Raw genomic sequence first — 18,756 nt, forward strand, 5'->3', positions numbered from 1 at the left:
TCTAGAGGGAGATACAGAAGCAAATTCTCTATTTGTTACCCTGTCGTCTGTTAGATTTAATATATTATTCTGAGTGAAGTAAGTCAGTCGGAGAGGGACAAACATCATATGGTCTCATTCATTCGGGGAATATAAAAACTAGTGAAAGGGATTCAAGGGGACAGGAAAGAAAATGAGTGGGAAATATCAGTGAGGGTGACAGCACATAAGAGACACCTAACTCTGGGAAACGAACAAGGGGTGGTGGAAGGGGAGGTCGCCGGGGTTGGGGTGACAGGGTGACTGGCACTGAGGGGGGCACTTGACGGGATGAGCATCGGGTGTTGTAGTATATGTTGGCCAATCAAAGCCCAATAACAAATATACAAAAAATAAGGGAAAAAGAATTAAAAATAGATAAAAATAAACTTCATTTAAAAAGGTTTAATATATCATCTTATTGTGATTATTATCTTAGTCTTTACAGAAATGCCATGTAAACAAGTTGCTGAATATGTTGTGTCTCATGGCATTGTACAGAACTTTGTATGTGCAACAGTCCTCTCATACAGGAATTCTGCCAATAATTTTCATTCATTATGTAGTTTTTGTCTTTCATTTTGAGACTCATTGTATAATCTTAATGGCAGTGGTGTGATTTCTCTTTTAGCTGTAAGGAGTACAATGTTTCATAATGTACATGTAGTTGGCTTTTATTTTTCAGTTTTTCTTTAAGGTAAGATACATGTATAAAATTTGCCATTTTTACCATGTTAACGTACAATGTAATGGCATTAGGTATATTCAGAATGTCGTGCAAACGTCACCACTCTCTATTTCCAAAACCTTCTCATCACTCTACACAGAAACTCTGTGGCTGTTAAGCGCTACCTTCCCTTGTTGCCCACCCCCAGCTCCCGGCAACCACCATTCTACGCTTTGTCTCTATATTTTAACTGTTTTACATAGTTCACATAAGTGGAACTATACAGTACTTGCCCTTTTGTAACTATACCACTCCATGCAATGCTTTCAAGGTTTGTCCATGTTGTAGCATGTATCAGAATCTCCTTCTCTTTCATGGTTGAATAACATTGCACTATGTGTATACACTGCATGTTGTTTGTCCATTTGTCTGTTGATGGACACTTGCATGTGTCCACCTTTTGGCTATTGTGAATGGTGCTGCAATGGACATTGCTGTACAACTATCTGTTTTGAGTCCCGATTGCGGTTCTTTTGGGTAGACACTTAGCAGCTGAAATGCCTGCTTATATAGTAATTCTGTTTAGGCTTGTGAGAAGGAACCATCAAAGTGTTTTCCGTGGAGTCTGCACCATTTTACATTCCTACCAGCATTATATGAGGGTTCCAATTTCTCCATATCCTCATCACTACCTGTTACACTGAGTAATTTTTGATTATAGCCATTCTCGTGGGCATGAAGTGGTAGTTCATTGTGGTTTTGATTTGCATTTCCCTAATGACTAATGATGTTGAGCATGTTTTCAGGTAGTCTTTGGCGATCTGATTGCCTTTTTGTTGTTGAGTTTGGCATTTTTTATATATTTTAGATATTAAACCCTTATCATATTTTCGCCTTGCAAATATTTTTTCCCCTTGTGTAGGCTATCATTTCACTTGTCTGATAGTATCCTTTGTACAAAAGTTCTAATTTCTATAAAGATCAGTGTCCATTTTATCTTGTGCTGCTTATGCTCTTGGTAGCATATCTAAGAATCTCTTTGCAAACCCAAGGTTATGAGGATTTACCCCTTGATTTAAAATTTGAGCTAATTTTTTGTGTATGGTGTGAGATAGGGATCTAAGAATCTACATTCTTGTGCATGTAGGAATCCAGTTGTCCTGTATAGTCTATTTTGTTTTCATCTCTATTTTTAGTGGCTATCAGTTTTTATCCTAGAAAGCGTTAGTTTGTGCTTTCTCTGGAAACAGTTTATTGGCAAAAGGTCGATGTCCTTAATTTAAAAATTATTGGAGAAATTTGGTGGCTTCATGACACTTTATAACGGAATTTCTTAAATGACAAAGCCCTGGAGGTGGGGGAAATTAGCTCTCAGGATAAAGAAAACCTAATTCTTATTATTGTACTTTGTATTCTGACACTGTTTGGGTGGCTTATTATTTTTTTTTTGGTTGTTTTTGTGAGATAAATGCATTTTCAGTTCCACTTCTGGCATAGCTAGATTCACTCTCAGTGAAGGTCGGAACCCTGTTAGCTTTCTCTGTTGATGTTGTTATTCTGTGGTCCATTTATCTAGTAATAATACATAGTAGGAAAAGGCCAGTTACAATTAATCTGCATTAAACAGGTACGAAAAGAGCAAGAAAATGGTGGGGGAAGTGAACAGAACTTTATGTAGGAACAGGAAATATAAAATGTGACCACATTTGAAATGTAATTAAGAATATTGTAGGTTACAGTTGTAACTGCTAATTCTTAGCATGGATGCATTGTATCCTGCTGAATTTTCCTTTGTTGGCATAATATTGCTGCCAACATTTTATAATAGCACTTTGACTTTTCCAGTTAAAAGGGCAGTTTAACAAAAATATTTGAAGACTTTAGTTTCTCCAGTAGTATTTGGTTTTTGTTCATTTTTAAAGTTCGGTATTCAGATTGTTCCCTTTCAAAGTGGGGAGTTTTGTCAGATATGTTACATTTTTCTCAGTTGCTGACTAGCAGACCTCTTTCAGAGGCTTGTTTACCACCAGCATCACTTCGTCATCATTTTCATCAGCCCTGTGAAGTCCTGTATTTTTGCAGTCATGTTAATGGCATCCAAGGTAAAAACCAATGACAGCATAGAGGGCATGTATTAGGTGGGAAGAAATGTTTAAATGAGGGCTGGTATGAACATTGTCAGTTTATTGGTGAATATCATAATGTCTATATTCCTGTAACCTTGGATTGTTTGGGAATTAGATCCTAAATATTCAGAAGATAGGAACCTCTATGTTTATATTAGTATTTTCTTTATTTTCCCAACATTTGTTAGAGAGGGAGAGAGAGAGGAGAGGGGTAGAAGGAGGAGAGAGAATCTCAAGCAGATTCCACACTGAGTCCAGAGCCCAACATGGGGCTCAATCTCATGACCCAAAGACCATGACCTGAGCCAAGATCAAGAGTTGGATGCTTAATCAAGTCAGCCACCCAGACACCTCTGTATTGCTATATTCAATGACTAGGCTTTTATGAACTAATTTGAAGTCTTTTACCTATCTTAGTTAATTGAATATATGACTTGAGATAATTATAGTTGTATAGTAGAAATTTTCCAAACACAATGGTGATAAGCAGTGCTGCGAAGGTTAATAGCAAAGCTCTGACAAGCTTAGCCTGTGCAGCACTGGCACAGCCTTATGAAAACAATTATGCAAAAATAATAATCCTGTTGCAACTTCAAATCCAGGTGCATAAAAATATTAATTGATTTTTTTTCTTTCAGTAGTGCTAAGTTGCCAGTGGAAACTGCCCATGGGCCACATGAGAGACCACGGATCCTGTAATGCTGGGAGGCATAAAGCTGGCACAGAAGTGCTGCAGAGAGGCTGTCACCAGTTAGAGGGAAGGAGCCAGAGAAGCAAGAGGTGTGGCAACAGCCAAGGGTGTTCAAAGGTAGATGGACTGTGCACTCCCTTCCTGAATGGGAGACCAGCACAGAGACCTTGGGGGCACGCCCTGCCCAGCCCTGCCCAGCCTCGCCCAGGCTCCAGCCGGAGGCTCCGCCCCAGGCCATGGCCTTCCACTTGCTCACGTGACCATGCCACAGGCATGCAGAGAGGCAGGCTGAGCTCTGCCAGGCCAGCAGGGTCCGTGCCAGGCCTGGTGGACTTCGAGGACAAGGAGCAGGTGAAGGCCTTTCTGGAGAACGTGGTGGAGTGCAAGTACCAGTGCTACTGTGAGAAGGACCCGAATGGTGAGTGCTGGCAGAGCAGCCTGCGAACACGAGGAGATGCATGGGGATGGGCGGGGGCTGCAGGGGCCACGAGCCACCTCTGAAGGAGATCCAGAAGGGGTCTCTGGTCTAGGTAAGTTGGTGGGGCCAGGTGCTTGAGGACCCCTAATCCTCTGCCATCTGCCCCATCCCCCAACTGAGTCAGATTCATTTAATTTTTTAAGGCCAGAAAAAAATGAGTAATTTTGTAGGAAAACGGTGTTTACTGTAACTGACAAAGGAAGAGATAGAAAACCTAAATGGAGAAATTTCCATACACCACCCACAAGAAATAAAGTTGGGGGATGAAGCTGCCCTCCATAATGTATCTGATCCTCCTGGTTTCCCATGGGAATGCCATCAAACACTTAAAGAAAAGATTACTTTAGTGGCATTGAGTTTTGAGAGCATAGAAAAAGATTGAAACTTTCCACAGTGTAAAAAAAAAAGCGAAAGCAGTGTAACACTGATATTATGACCCCATAAAGACAGGACCAGGAGAAAAAAAGCCAACTTCAGTTGCGAGAACTAATGAGGAAAGTCTCAGTAAGATATCATCAATGGATTCCACGGCACATTAAGTGACCCAAATATCTAGCCAAGTGAGGCCCCTTTTGGGAAAGCCACGATGAGATGGCTAGTATTTGGAAATTTATAAATAAATTCTGTAAATAGAATTCCCATATTACCTGGTCACACCCGGAAAACACTATTGGTACATATGGTAGAAAATATTTTGTGAGATTGAACATTAATTACTTGAAGTAATTTTTACTTTCATACCAACTTCATATTTAAAATTATGTCCTGGAGTAAAACACATATCATCATAGGGTTACCAGCATTTGGAAATTCTGGGAGAGCATTTAAAAACTCCTGATACAATACAACGTCCCAGGGTTGGCAGGGTAGGGGTCCGCACTCAACTCACTTGGGTGAAGATGGAAAGATGATGATGTGGAAAGAGGGGCTCCTTGTTTATAAAAGACCCTCAGAAGAAGGAAATGAAGTGGAGAAGAATGTCTTTATTTGGGGCATATAATGTTTAAGTTGTAATTATGGTACAGAATCAATACAAATTCATCTGGAAAAATTAAGAATTGTCGGAAAGAAAAAAGACAGGGAGGGGTGAAGAGAAGCCATTCCTAATCCCGTAGTCATTAGAAACAGCCAGTATTATTTGTCACATATCTGCGAGCCTCTCTCTATCCTGTTCATCCAGCCATGATTGAGGTCCGTGGAAAAGGCAGACAAGATGTTAATCTGAGAGGCAGGCATGTGGAGTGACGACAAGCTCTGACACTGAGCCAGGTGGCCTGAGTTTTAAGTCCCAACTCATTTGTTTCTATGTGTGGAACCATCGCCAGTTATTATTTAAAGAGTAGATGGCCTGATACCTCTGAGTGTATTACTTGATACCTATTAAAAACTGGAAATTCTGCGGTGCAACTGTTTTATATATATAGTGCGGGGGGTAATTTCTTCAACTGTAAGTAAGAAGAGGCTCAAGTAAGTTTTCAAGTATAACATTTTAAAGGCACCTGTGTAAGAGCTGAAGTAGATAAAACGTAAAAGCCAACAGTTTTGCATTTGTTAAAGCAGATTTTTTAAGGAACTCCATGTGTCTTCTAGTGCACTAAAAATACATTCTCACCTTTGTTGTTTCTTGGGTAATGTTGGGAAAGAAAGGACCCAATTATTCCCTGATAGTATAATTTTACTTGTTTTACAGGACAGAAAGTTATCTAAGCTCAATAGTTCTGAGAAATGTCTTCATCTAGGAGCATTCCCTCTGTTTCTTAGAAGTTTGAATTTGGGAGAAAGGTTGACAATCTGGGGGAAAAAAAAGACGAAGCGAAAGGAACAGCATGCTCAGGAGGGCACACACCACGCCAGTTCCCTTGCTTCTAATGGTTATCACGTACCAACCCAAGTGGCTGCCGCCTTATTAATCATCATGTATGTATTTAGTAGAGATATGAACTACAACTGATACTTAAAGTACTGAAGCAATATGTTTTAGAAGTTACATATTTTAGAAAACTATCATAATTATTCAAGGGAAAAAGGTTTAGCTTTTATGTGGGCTCTATTTGATAATGATTTTTACCCCCATTTGACATCTCATGTAACAATGTACAGTGATAGTAACTAAATTTACTGTGGTAACCATTTTGCAATATATATATACAGCAAATCATTATGTTGTACATATAAAAAGTATTACAGTGGTACATGTCAATGATGTCGCAATTAGAAAAACTTTGATTTAAACATAGAACATTGACATGAGAATCTTAAAGAAGAATCAGACTGGACCATAGAAATAAGCCCACTTATTTATTATCTACAGATTTATAGAAACGTTTAATTTTTTTTTGAGGTTTAGTGGATCTGTTTCTATTCGCAGTGCTGAAAACCCTTCAACTATCTCACTGTTTGCTAGCAGGTGAACTTGTATACTCTTGTTTTTCTTCTAGATTCATGAAAAGCTCTACTACTATGAGAAGTAGAACCCTGTGCCCATCCTCCACAGCACAGCAGTCTTGGCTGATGATGTAAGTGTGCCTTTCGGAGCTCCCTGCCACCCGGCTCCCTTGGGCCCGGTCCTGAGCAGAGCTCTTCCTGGCGCAGACACAAGTGTGAGATCCTGGGAGTGAAAACCAGAAGCCGCTGCAAATGTTTCCAAAAGTCCTGTCACCGAGGACCTTATGCGGATACTGTGCTGATTTGCATTCACTCTCCTGCTCAAAAAATTGTGCGTGGGGATGTCCTCTGTTCTACCTGGGTGGCTACAGTAGCAGAAGTCTGAGGCTAGAACTCTCTGGGCAGAGAGAAACTGTCAGCTACTAGTGTTCTGAGAAAGGCACAGGCAGGAGGAATGCTTTGGAGAAATAAAGACAAATGAGCTAGGTCTGTTGCTGACAGTGCTAAAAACTGACAGATACGCTAGTGTCGGAACGAGGCCTGATGAAATACATAAAAAGACAGGATTGTTTTCAAAATGAAGTATAAAGCATCATAATGATTTATGGATATTAGACCTTTCCACATTACCTTCATAACCAAAGAATAAGTGACAGAAGCAGTTAGCATTGATGGAGTAATTTCCTGTAGCTATCATTTTATTTTCAATCTTGGAATGAATTACCTTGCTGTTCCTTGCCGTTCACTTTCAAACTCAGATGAATTGAAAGCACACCTGGATAAACTGTAAAGGACACTGAGCCAGAGGAGAAATAGGTCTCCTGTGAAGGTTGGTTTTTGTGATCTCCTTGAGCTTATCTGTTGCTTTCTAAATGTTTTCCTTGTTTATGATTTAAAAAGGAATGTAGTTCAGCTTAAATATCGGGGCCATATAATTTTTAAAAAATCATCTTCAGAAGTTGATTTTCTTATATGTGTTTTCTATTTTATTTTATTTGTAAAAGATTTTACTTATTGATTTGTGAGAGACACAGAGACACAGGCAGAGGGAGAAGCAGGCTCCCCATAAAAAGCCCAATGTGGGGCTGGATCCTGGGCCAGAATCACGCCCTGAGCCAAAGTTAGACACTCAGCTTCTCAATCACCCAGGTGTCCCTGTGTTTCCTATTTTAATTTAGATAATAAGGCATATGTCATCAATCTCGAAGTGATTTCCTATTTGGTTAGTCCCCCAGACTCCTTTCAGGTTTTATCCACAGATTAGAAATTATAGGGATCTTTCACTTTATGTGTTTTATGCGGATGCTTATTCATCTGCTCCTCTTGGTTCTTCATTAGAGAACCAAACTTTTTGAAGTGAAGTTGAGTAAAGGTATAGACAGAATTCTAGTAAGGGGCAGTTGCCACTTGAGGAAGTCTTAAGAAGTCACTTTATTTTTTTAACTCTTTTTTTTAAGATTTTATTTATTCATAAGAGACACAGAGAGAGAGAGACAAAGAGACAGAGAGAAAGTCAGAGACACAGGCAGAGGGAGAAGCAGGCAGGGAGCCCACAGTGGGACTTGATCCTGTCGGATCAAGCCTTGGCCCAAAGGCAGTGCTAAACTGCTGAGCCACTCAGGCTGCCCAATTTTTAAAACCTTTTTATCAGGGACGCCTGGGTGGCTCAGTGCTTAAGCATCAGCCTTCAGCCCAGGGTGTGATCCTGGAGTCCCGGGATCGAGTAGCACTTTGGGCTCGCTGCATGGAGCCTGTTTCTCTTTCTGCCTATGTCTCTGCCTCTGTCTGTCTCTCTGTCTCATGAATAAATAAAATCTTTAAAAAATCCATCAAATGCCTCTTTTGTGCCAACCACGGGACTATGTGCCTTGTTCTTTTGCATTCTTATAACAGTCATATTAACCACCACTTGTCTTGCTTTAACTGTACTTTGAGATAACTGTGGATTCATGTGTTGAAATACATAATACAGATCCCGTGTACACTTGACCCTGCTTCCTCATCTCGCATAGTTATGGTGACCATGTGGGTACATCGCCACTAACGTAGTCCCTTAGGCTTTTTCAGATTTTACATACCTTGTGTATGTGCATACGTTTGTGTATTTTTTCCTGTCCAGTTTACTACATGTGTAGATTACCGTTTCTTTTGAACATATGATGGAAAGAAGGCTGAGGTAAGTTATGGGGGGTAAATGAAGTATAGACCTGGTTTGACTCTAGGTCTGTTTGACTCAGAGTTTTGATTTTTCAATAGCAGTAGCGATGGACACTCCTGGTTGGTGCAGTGGGTTGAGTGTCTGACTCTTGGTCTCAGCTCCAGCCATGATCAGGGTCATGATTTGGAGCTTCGTGTCAAGCTCCATGCTGAGCGTGGAGTCTGCTTAAGATTCTGTCTCTCTCTGCCCCTGTCCCCTGCCTCTCTGTAAAATAAATTAATCTTTAAAAAATAATAGTCATGATGAATAACTAATAATAACAATAGCTGAAGCTCACTGAGTTACATATGAAACAGACTATTTGGGACACCTTACAAATATTTTTATGAAATCATCAATAAGTGCTAGGTTAGGCATGATGCCAGGTTTTTAAGGGAATAAGTGTAAATCATCAAGAATACTTAGAATGTAATAGGGAGACATTTTCTTCCCCCTAAAGTAGAATAGATCTTTATGACCACATGCAATCCCAGGAATGTTTGAGTTTAATGTCTCAAGTTACAGATCCAACTTTCCAAGGGAAAATGAATACATTTGGTGAATGATCACTGATTATCAGAATATGATAATACTTTAGGAAGATAATAGACTAATCAGCAGGCCATAATTTACGATTCTTTTAGTTACATATCTTGTAAAGCTGTCCCTGTGATGAACAGCAGCACTTCTTCAGAGCAGGAATTACAACATGCTCCTGTGTCATAGATCCCAGGAGGTTTCGGAGCTCTTGTAGACAGCAGACAGAAATAAAAGGAAGTTTCTCCTTTTTTACCTTGTATAATCCCACTGGAAAGTGAAACGTGTGCTGAGAGTTGATACTTCTAGGTCACCTCCCTGAAGAGGCCCCGGGCAGGCACTGTCGTAACAGTTCTTGGACAGGACTGACGGCCCCCAAAGGAGGTGGGAGGGTTTCTGCAACAGGCTACTGGTGGAACAGGGCACTACTGTCTAGCCCCAAGAAGCTTCTAGTGAGGAGGGCCCCGAGGAACCTGCATCCTTTTCCTTAACTCTTTCAGAGGTTACGGCATATGCTCAGATTGGAGTTAAAGGTAAACTCAGTTCTGTGTAGCTTGTGGTTGTTGCTTTTGAAAAATGAGCAGCTACAAGAAAGCAACACCAAGTATGGTTTAGTAGGCCTTAGCTTTTTGGAACTTGAATTTGGATGTAGATAACGCAAATGGTTTTGAAGCTATATATCATTAGGAACTCTTTGGAAACCACAAAACCGGGATCCCTGGGTGGCGCAGCGGTTTGGCGCCTGCCTTTGGCCCAGGGCGCGATCCTGGAGACCCAGGATCGAATCCCACGTCGGGCTCCCGGTGCATGGAGCCTGCTTCTCCCTCTGCCTGTGTCTCTGCCTCTCTCTAGCTCTCTCTCTGTGTAACTATCGTAAATAAATTAAAAAAAAAAATTAAAAAAAAAAAAAAAAAGGAAACCACAAAACCTTTTTAATGTGCCACTCTATCAATTTTCTGCTCTTCTAAGGAAGTTATTCCTATTCATGACTCCTTTTGATCTTTGGCTAACACTGAGACAATAGTAGTGACAATTTAGTTTTCTTCTTCCTCTGAAAGCTTGTACACGTTTTCTGCCTCAGGTTGTGTCCACTTGGATGCCTGGAGAATGTTGACAAACGAAAGGTTAGGCTAGCCTGTTGATGCTGCATATTTGATTGGGCTGTAAAAGTCAAAAAGGTTCCTTGGCTTCCGCGGAGAAGCGTTCTGCTTGATGGTCCAGAATACTGATCCAGTAAAAACGACATGTTCCAGCCATCCTTCACACACACCTTAAGTGAAATTAATGAGATCACTCTATGATTACGCTTTGTGTTTTATTTTTCACTTTCTAGGTCTGTATGAGCTGTTGGCTGTTCTGCCAGTCCAGCTGGGGCCACGTGTGGACAGCCAGGAAGACCTGACCTTCCTCTGGGATATGTTTGGTGAGAAAAGCCTGCATTCACTGGTTAAGGTAAAAACCATGCTGATGTCAGATTCTCTTGGTGGGAAAACATGGAAAAACATTTTGAGTGCTGTCTCATAAACCAGAGATCAAATTGTTGCCTTCTGCAAGGCAGAACAAATCAGCCTTGTTCCGTGATGAGCATGGAAGTTGTTAAAGATTTTACCAAAAATACCTAGATGATTTCCCTTAATGGTGGTGATCTGGCTGTGTGCACTAATGAAGCCAACGTATGCCTGCCCTTGTTTAGAAGAAGAATATGAAATAATAGCAGGAAGGTATAGGCTCCTTATGGACAACATTCATGAGCTGGAATTTAGCTTGAGTAATGAATGGTCACAACAAAAATTAGAAGGAATATATTTTCTGAGGTTAGGGATGGCAGCAGTTCATAGCCACATTAATTTAAAATAATTACCTTTCCACACCAATCTTAAGATAATTTGTTCCAACTCTCTGAAGAAAGTCCATGGTATTTTGATAGGGATTGCATTAAATGTGTAAATTGCCCTGGGTAACATTGACATTTTCACTATATTAATTCTTCCAATCCATGACCATGGAGTATTTTTCCATCTCTTTATGTCTTCCTCAATTTCTTTCAGAAGTGTTCCCTAGTTTTTAGGTTGGTTCGTTTATTCCTAGGTATCTTAGGCTTTTGGGTGCAATTGTAAATGGGACTGACTCCTTAATTTCTCTTTCTTCAGTCTCATTGTTAGTGTATAGAAGTGCCACTGACTTCTGGGCATTGATTTTGTATCCTGCCACACTGCCAAATTGCTGTATGAGTGCTAGCAATCTTGGAGTGGAGTCTTTTGGGTTTTCTATGTACAGTATCATGTCATCAGTGAAGAGGGAGAGTTTGACTTCTTTGCCAATTTGAATGCTTTTTATTTCTTTTTGTTGTCTTATTGCTGAGGCTAGGACTTCTAGTACTATGTTGAATAGCAGTGGTGAGAGTGGACATCCCTGTCTTGTTCTTGATTTAGGGGAAAGGCTCACAGTGTTTCCCCATTGAGAATGATATTTGCTGTGGGCTTTTCATAGGTGGCTTTTAAGATGCTGAAGAATGTTCCCTCTATCCCTACACCCTGAAGAGTTTTGATCAGGAATGGATGCTGTATTTTGTCAAATGCTTTCTCTGCATCTATTGAGAGGATCATGTGGTTGTTGTTTTTTTCTCTTGCTGATATTATCAATCACATTGATTGCTTTACGAGTGTTGAAGCAGCCTTGCATCCCGGGGATAAATCCCACTTGGTCATGGTGAAGCATCTTCTTAATGTATTGTTGAATCCTAGTGGCTAATATCTTGTTGAGAGTTTTTGCATCCGTGATCGTCAAGGATATTGGTCTATAATTCTCCTTTTTGGTGGGGTCTTTGTGTGGTTTTGGAATTAAGGTGATGCTGGCCTCGTAGAATGAGTTTGGAAGTACTCCATCTCCTTCTGTCTTTCCGAATATCTTTAGTAGAATATGTATGGTTTCTTCTTTATTTTTTTAAAGATTTATTTATTTATGATAGACATATATAGACAGAGGCAGAGACACAGAAGGAGGGAGAAGCAGGTTCCATTCAGGAGCCTGACGTGGGACTCGATCTCAGGTCTCCAGGATCAGGCCGTAGGCTGTAGGCGGTGCTAAACCACTGCGCCACCGGGGCTTCCCTGGTTTCTTCTTTAAACGTTTGATAGAATTCCCCTGGTAAGCCATCTGGCCCTGGACTTTTGTGTCTTGGGAGGTTTTTGATGACTGCTTCAATTTACTCCCTGGCTATTGGCCTGTTCAGGAAACAACAAATGCTGGAGAGGATGTGGAGAAAGGGAAACCTTCTTGCACTGTTGGTGGGAATGTCAATTGGTGCAGCCACTCTGGAAAACTGTGGAGGTTCCTTAAAGAGTTAAAACAGATCTGCCCTACATACGACCCAGCAATTGCACTGCTGGGGATTTACCCCAAAGATACAGGTGCAGTGAAATGCCGGGACACCTGCTCTCTGATAATTTATAGCAGCAATGTCCACAATAGCCAAACTGTGGAAGAAGCCTTTGTGTCCATCAAAAGATGAATGGATAAAGAAAATGGGATCTATGTATACAGTGGAATATTACTCAGCCATTAGAAACAAGTACCCACCATTTGCTTCCATGTGGATGGAACTGGAGGGTATTACACTGCGTGAAATAAGTCCGTCGGAGAAGGACAAATGTTATATGATCTCATTCATTTGGGGAATATAAAAAATAGTGAAACGGAATAAAGGGGAAAGGAAATAAAACAAGTGGGAAATATCAGAAATATCTCACAGACCATGAGAGACTACTAACTCTGGGAAACGAAGAAGGGGTGGTGGAAGGGGAGGTGGGTGGGCGGTGGGGGTGACTGGGTGATGGGCACTGAGGGGGGCACCTGATAGGATGAGCATTGGGTGTCATGGTATATGGTGGCAAATTGAACTCCAGTAAAAAATAATAAATAAATAAAAATAAATAAATAAGTAAATAAATAAGTAAGTAAACGAAAATTACCTTTGACAAGGTCAACTGAAATTTGAAGAAGTTGCTTTTTTTTTTTTCCCCACAACGCCATTGAAATGGTATTTTGTGTATAAATACATGAAAGTTCAAAACGAAGAAAAAGAGTTTCTGGAGCTGGTTCTTGGTAAAGCATCATGCCATGGAAATGGTCAGCCACCAGAAATGAGGTCTTGCCACACAGCAATGCTAGGAGTGATCAGAAATCTTAAAATAGTAAAATTAGATTAAGAAGCTTAGTTTTGCTTCTGGAGATATGAATTGCATTTTTTTTTCATTTAACTCAAGCTGAAAAAAAAGATGTGAGTCTTACCTGAGTCTGTAGGAAATTGATACCTGTGGTGCCTTAGCTCTATCTGCACCAAAACCAAACTCAGGTGAATTTGCTATGGTTGTCTGTCACGAGAGAAGGATGTTACTGATGTATAGTATTTGAAAATCAGCCACTTCCAATGTGCTTTTGCTTCACAGGCTAGAAGAAATCTTAGTCCATTTTTTCCCATCAAATTGGCTGAAATTTGCCTGCCTCAAGCAGAGTAGCAACTCTCAAGAAATGAAAAAGTTGAGATGTGGCATTTTCCTAACAATACATGTAAAGACTAGAGTGCTTGATTTAGTTTTTATGGAATTGCCACGGTACCTTTGTGTATCGTTGTGTTCATCAGCACCCCTTAACCATTAAACAGACATGCCCAAAACAATGCATGCATGTGTGTCTCTATTTAGTTGTAATGTGGCCACTGTTTCCTTCCTATAAAATGGAAATTATAATGTTAACAAGGTGGTTTGTGAGTTTCAAATACAATAGTGAAGATCTTCTTTCTTTGATAGTTACATAGGTTAGGCAAATACAAGCAGGCATTTAGTATTAAATTATAGCACATGAAAGACCAAAAAGTAGTGATAGGTGGTTGTTATTTCTACTAAGAAAAGGACACTAATTTTTTTTCAAAGTCTTAGTTACACTAGCTCTTGAGTTTTAAGCTTGGTGGTTTTTCAAAGTAAATGTGACTAGTAAGTGGCGAGGAAGCATAGTCACTGATATCCTGGTTTTAGAAAAGCAATGAGTAAACAAATTGATGTTGCTAGCATTTAAGTGGCACAGTAGCATGTGTACTATTACAAGGATCTTTCTGTAATTGCTGTAAAATGTGCTTTTAATGTTTACTGTGCCCCTCTAGTCCATTCTCTGTTTCTTACTAGCTGCCCCCCACTCCCAGCCTCTATCACACGCAAACTTCAAGTGTGTCTTTTGACCCATTCTGTTCACTTTCAAGTATGTCAACAAGCAAGAGAGAGAAAGCGAGCCACATGTGCACGTATGCGAGAATGCGCACAAGTGCTAGAATGCGCAGAGGGAGATGGAGAGAGAAATTTTAGCAGACTCCCCACAGAGTGTGGAGCCCTGTGAAGGATCCGGGGTCCCGACCCTGAGATCAGGACCTGAGCCCAAACCAGGAGTCGGGGGTGTAACCAACTGAGCCACCCAGGGGCCCAGGTAGAGACCTCTTCTTAATTGGCTTTGACTTTATTTGACCATGGTAGGAGCCAGTATATTGAAAGGGTTAAAGCAGCAGAATGATGATATCAGACGGTTTTTTTTTTTTCAGAAGTAAATTTAGTTGCTACAGAGATGGGATGGGCCTGGAGATTTCCAGGTCAAGACAATGGCAATGAACCCATGGGTGAGGGAAGGAAAGTGATTTTTGTTTTGAGAAAGGGAGTTGGATGCTCAGCCTGCCCTCACCATCAGGGTGATGTTTCTCAACATATTGAAACTCCTCCCCCGTGTTGGTTAAACCTCAGCTCCTAGACACCACATCCACTAATCCAACCACTAGATTGTTGATGCCAGGCCATCGGGGGTTGAGAGAGGGCTCCAGAGACCTGCACAAGCCCTGACCTACCACTTCTGACATAATTGAATATCTTCTCATAAGAAAGGTGATTTTAGTTTTATGTTCATTTGCTATTTGGCAGTTAACCAAGTAGAACTTCCTACTGTGTAGTTGGATACGTGGATCTTGAGGATAATTAGTAAGTTCTAGGTTGTAGGTAATAGACTTGGGAGTCGGGTTGCCAGATAAAATACAAGGCATCCAGTTTAATTTGAACTTAAGAGAAACAGTAATTTATTTATTTATTTTTTTAGTGGACGTATGAACTGTGCTGTCTTTTTATATTTCCTTTGTGAAATCTCGCAACTCTGATTGGGGTGTCATCAACATTTAGATAGTAACTCTTTGTAACCACTTTATTGAGACATATATCAGACAGTTTACCCATTCAAGTATATGTGCAAGGATGTGAAGTGTACGCACAAAGTGATGCAGCCACCTCCACGATTCTAGAATAATTTCATCTCCTCCCAACAAAACCCCTGTCTCATGTAGCTGTCTACCGCTAATCCTTCATCCTCTGACCCTTCCTCACTCCAGCCCTATGCAACCACTAATCTACTTTCTGTTTTCTATTTACCTGTTTTGGACAATTCATGTAAATGGAATCATATGGTGGGTAGATTTGTTTGCCATCGGCTCCTGTCACTTAGCTTAATCCACATGATAATATGTAGCAATACTTCATACCTTTCTATGGCCCAGTAGTATTTATGGATATACCAGCTTTGTTAACCTCTTTATCCAGCTTTGACAATTTGGGTCATTTCTACCTATTGCCTATGATGAATAATGCTGCTAAGAATCTTTACATAGAGGGGCTGCACGTGGCCTTATGGGCTGAGAAGAAAAGCCAAGGTGATCGCAGTAATGAATGCTGTGGAAGAAAACCAGGGGTCTGGCTAGTCTCAGAAGGTGGAGGAGGCCACAGTCCTCCTGCAATGCAGCAGCCCACCAACCCTGCATCCCCCACTGTGGCCACCACACCTGAGCCCGTGGGGGCAGATGCTGGGGACAAGAACACCACCAAAGCAGCCAATGATGAGCTGGCCTACGAGGACGGCCGGGGCTTTGGCACTGGGGAGCTGGTGTGGGGGGAAACGTCGGGGCTTCTCCTGGTGGGCCAGGCCGCATTGTGTCTTGGTGGATGACAGGCCGGAGCTGAGGAGCTGAAGGCACCCGCTGGGTCATGTGGTTTGGAGATGGCAAGTTCTTGATGGTGTGTGTTGAGAAGTTGATGCCGCTGAGCTCCTTCTGCAGTGCTTTCCACCAGGCCACATACAACAAGCAGCCCATGTACCGCAAAGCCATCTATGAAGTCCTGCAGGTGGCCTGTAGCCATGCGGGGAAGTTGTTCCCAGCGTGCCACGACAGCGATGAGAGCGACACTGCCAAGTCCGTGGAGGTGCAGAACAAACAGATGATCGAGTGGTCTCTCGGAGGGTTCCAGCCTTCTGGCCCCAAGGGCCTGAAGCCACCCAAAGAAGAGAAGAACCCCTACAAAGAAGTTTACACAGACATGTGGGTCGAACCTGAGGCAGCTGCCTATGCACCACACCCCCCAGCCAAAAAGCCCCGAAAGAGTACGACTGAGAAGCCTAAGATCATTGATGAACGCACAAGAGAGCAGCTGGTGTACAAAGTGCGGCAGAAGTGCCAGAAACATCGAGGACATTTGCATCTCTTGGTGGGAGCCTCAACGTTACCCTGGAACACCCTCTCTTTGTTGGAGAAATGTGCCAAAACTGTAAGAAACTGCTTCCTGGAGTGTGCATACGTATCACCATGATGATGACAGCTACCAGTCCTACCACACCATTGCTGTGGGGGGTGGGGGGCAAGGTGCTCATGTGTGGGAACAATAACTGCTGCAGGTGTTTTTGTGTGGAGGGTGTGGATCTCTTATTGGGGCTGGGGGGCACCTGGCAGCCATCAAGGAGGACCCCCGGAACTGCTACATGTGTGGGCACAAGGGCACTTACGGGCTACTGCGGCAGCGGGACGACTGGCCCTCATGGCTCCAGATGTTCTTTCACCAACAGCCACGACCGGAATTTGACCCTATGAAGGTTTACCTGCCTGTCCCAGCTGAGAAGAGGAAGCCCATCCGGGTGCTGTCTCTATTTGATGGAATTGCTACAGGGCTTCTGGTGCTGAAGGATTTGGGGATTCAGGTGGACTGCTACATCGCCTCCGAGGTGTGGCAAGGACTCCATCACGGTGGGGAAGATCATGTATGTTGGGGACGTCTGCAGCGTCACGCAGAAGCATATCCAGGAGTGGGGCCCATTGGATCTGGTGATTGGGGGCAGTCCTTGCAATGGTCTCTCCTCATCAATCCTGCCATAAAGGACTCTACGAGGGGCACTGGCCGGCTCTTCTTTGAGTTCTACCACCTGCTGCATGATGCGCGGCCCAAGGAGGGAGATGACCGCCCCTTCTTCCGGCTCTTTGAGAATGTGGTGGCCATGGGCATTAGTGACAAGAGGGACATCTCGCGAATTCTCGAGTCCAACCCTATGATGATTAATGCCAAAGAAGTGTCAGCTGCACACAGGGCCCACTACTTCTGGGGGAACCTTCCTGGTATGAACAGGAGGCCATTGGCATCCACTGTGAATGATAAGCTGGAGCTGCAGGAGTGTCTGGAGCACGGCTGGATAGCCAAGTTCAGCAAAGTGAGGACCATTACTACTAGGTCGAACTCCATAAAGCAGGGCAAAGACCAGCATGTCCCCGTCTTCATGAATGAGAAAGAGGACATCTTACGGTGCACTAAAATGGAAAGGGTGTTTGGCTTCCCTGTCCACTATACTGATGTCTCCAACATGAGCCACTTGGCGACGCAGAGACTGCTGGGCCGGTCGTGGAGCGTGCCGGTCATCCGCCACCTCTTCGCTCTGCTGAAGGAATGTTTTGTTTGTGTGTAAGGGACATGAGGGCAGACTGAGGTAGTGACACAAAGTTAAACAAGAAAACACAAAACACAGCAAAACACTGACAACATGAAGATGGAGAGAAGTATCCGCACGCAGAAGAGAAAAAGGAAATTTAAAACAAAACCAGAGGCGGAAGTACCAGAGGGCTTTGCCTTGCACAAAGGGTTGCACATCATCTCCTGATTTTTCAATGTTAATCTTCAGTCCTTTTTAAAAACAAAACCAAGGTCCCTCCTGTCTCCCCCTCCCCTTTTTGTAGGTAAAACCTTTTGTTTTCTACTCTTTTCAGAGGGGTTTTGTTTGGATTTTTGTTTCTTGCTGTGATTGAAACAAAGAGGGTTTATTGCAGCAAAAACCAGTAACAGGACATAGCAACAATACCTTGCAGAGGAAGGACAGGAGGGAAAAAAAAGGAAATTCTACAGAAATCTATATATTGGAGTTTTTTCTAACTATGTATGTTTTGTTGTCTTCTCTAGCCTGATCAGATAGGAGCACAAGCAGGGGGTGGAAAATAGTGACGCTCAGCAGCAGACTTTCCTTCCAGCCGCTGAGCTCTCTTGCCAGCACCATTCCTGGTCATGCAGAACAGAGCCCAATGAGCAGCAGGGAGACAGATCACACAAGACCCTTTTATGCAGTATTTCAGGTGCTTACCACACAGGAAACCTTGAAGAAGATCCATTTCTATAAGCTGCTGTTACCTCTTCCAGTTTGTGTGTGTGTGTGTGTGTGTGTGATATATATAAATGACAGATATGAGATATATATAAAAGGTACTGTTAATTACTGTACAACCTGACTTCATAATGGTGCTTTAAAACAGCGAGGTGAGTAAAATCA

At 42.2% G+C, this 18,756-nt stretch overlaps 1 protein-coding gene and 1 pseudogene across 5 annotated transcripts in view; both read left to right on the top strand.

The window, feature by feature from the left end:
- MPP7 (membrane palmitoylated protein 7) overlaps positions 1–18,756 on the top strand; it is a 681,753-nt gene that overhangs the window by 10,125 nt on the left and 652,872 nt on the right. For all 5 annotated transcript variants that reach the window (XM_038529943.1, XM_038529945.1, XM_038529946.1 and 2 more), the window contains 2 exons: positions 3,450–3,920; positions 10,433–10,545. In XM_038529943.1, the coding sequence (XP_038385871.1) occupies positions 3,479–3,920; positions 10,433–10,545 (555 nt within the window). In that variant the 5' untranslated portion in view covers positions 3,450–3,478. The remainder of the gene's footprint in view (positions 1–3,449; positions 3,921–10,432; positions 10,546–18,756) is intronic.
- LOC119868896 lies at positions 15,827–18,188 on the top strand (annotated as a pseudogene).

The sequence above is a fragment of the Canis lupus genome, chromosome 2 (assembly GCF_011100685.1).
Source record: "Canis lupus familiaris isolate Mischka breed German Shepherd chromosome 2, alternate assembly UU_Cfam_GSD_1.0, whole genome shotgun sequence".
NCBI lineage: Eukaryota > Metazoa > Chordata > Mammalia > Carnivora > Canidae > Canis > Canis lupus.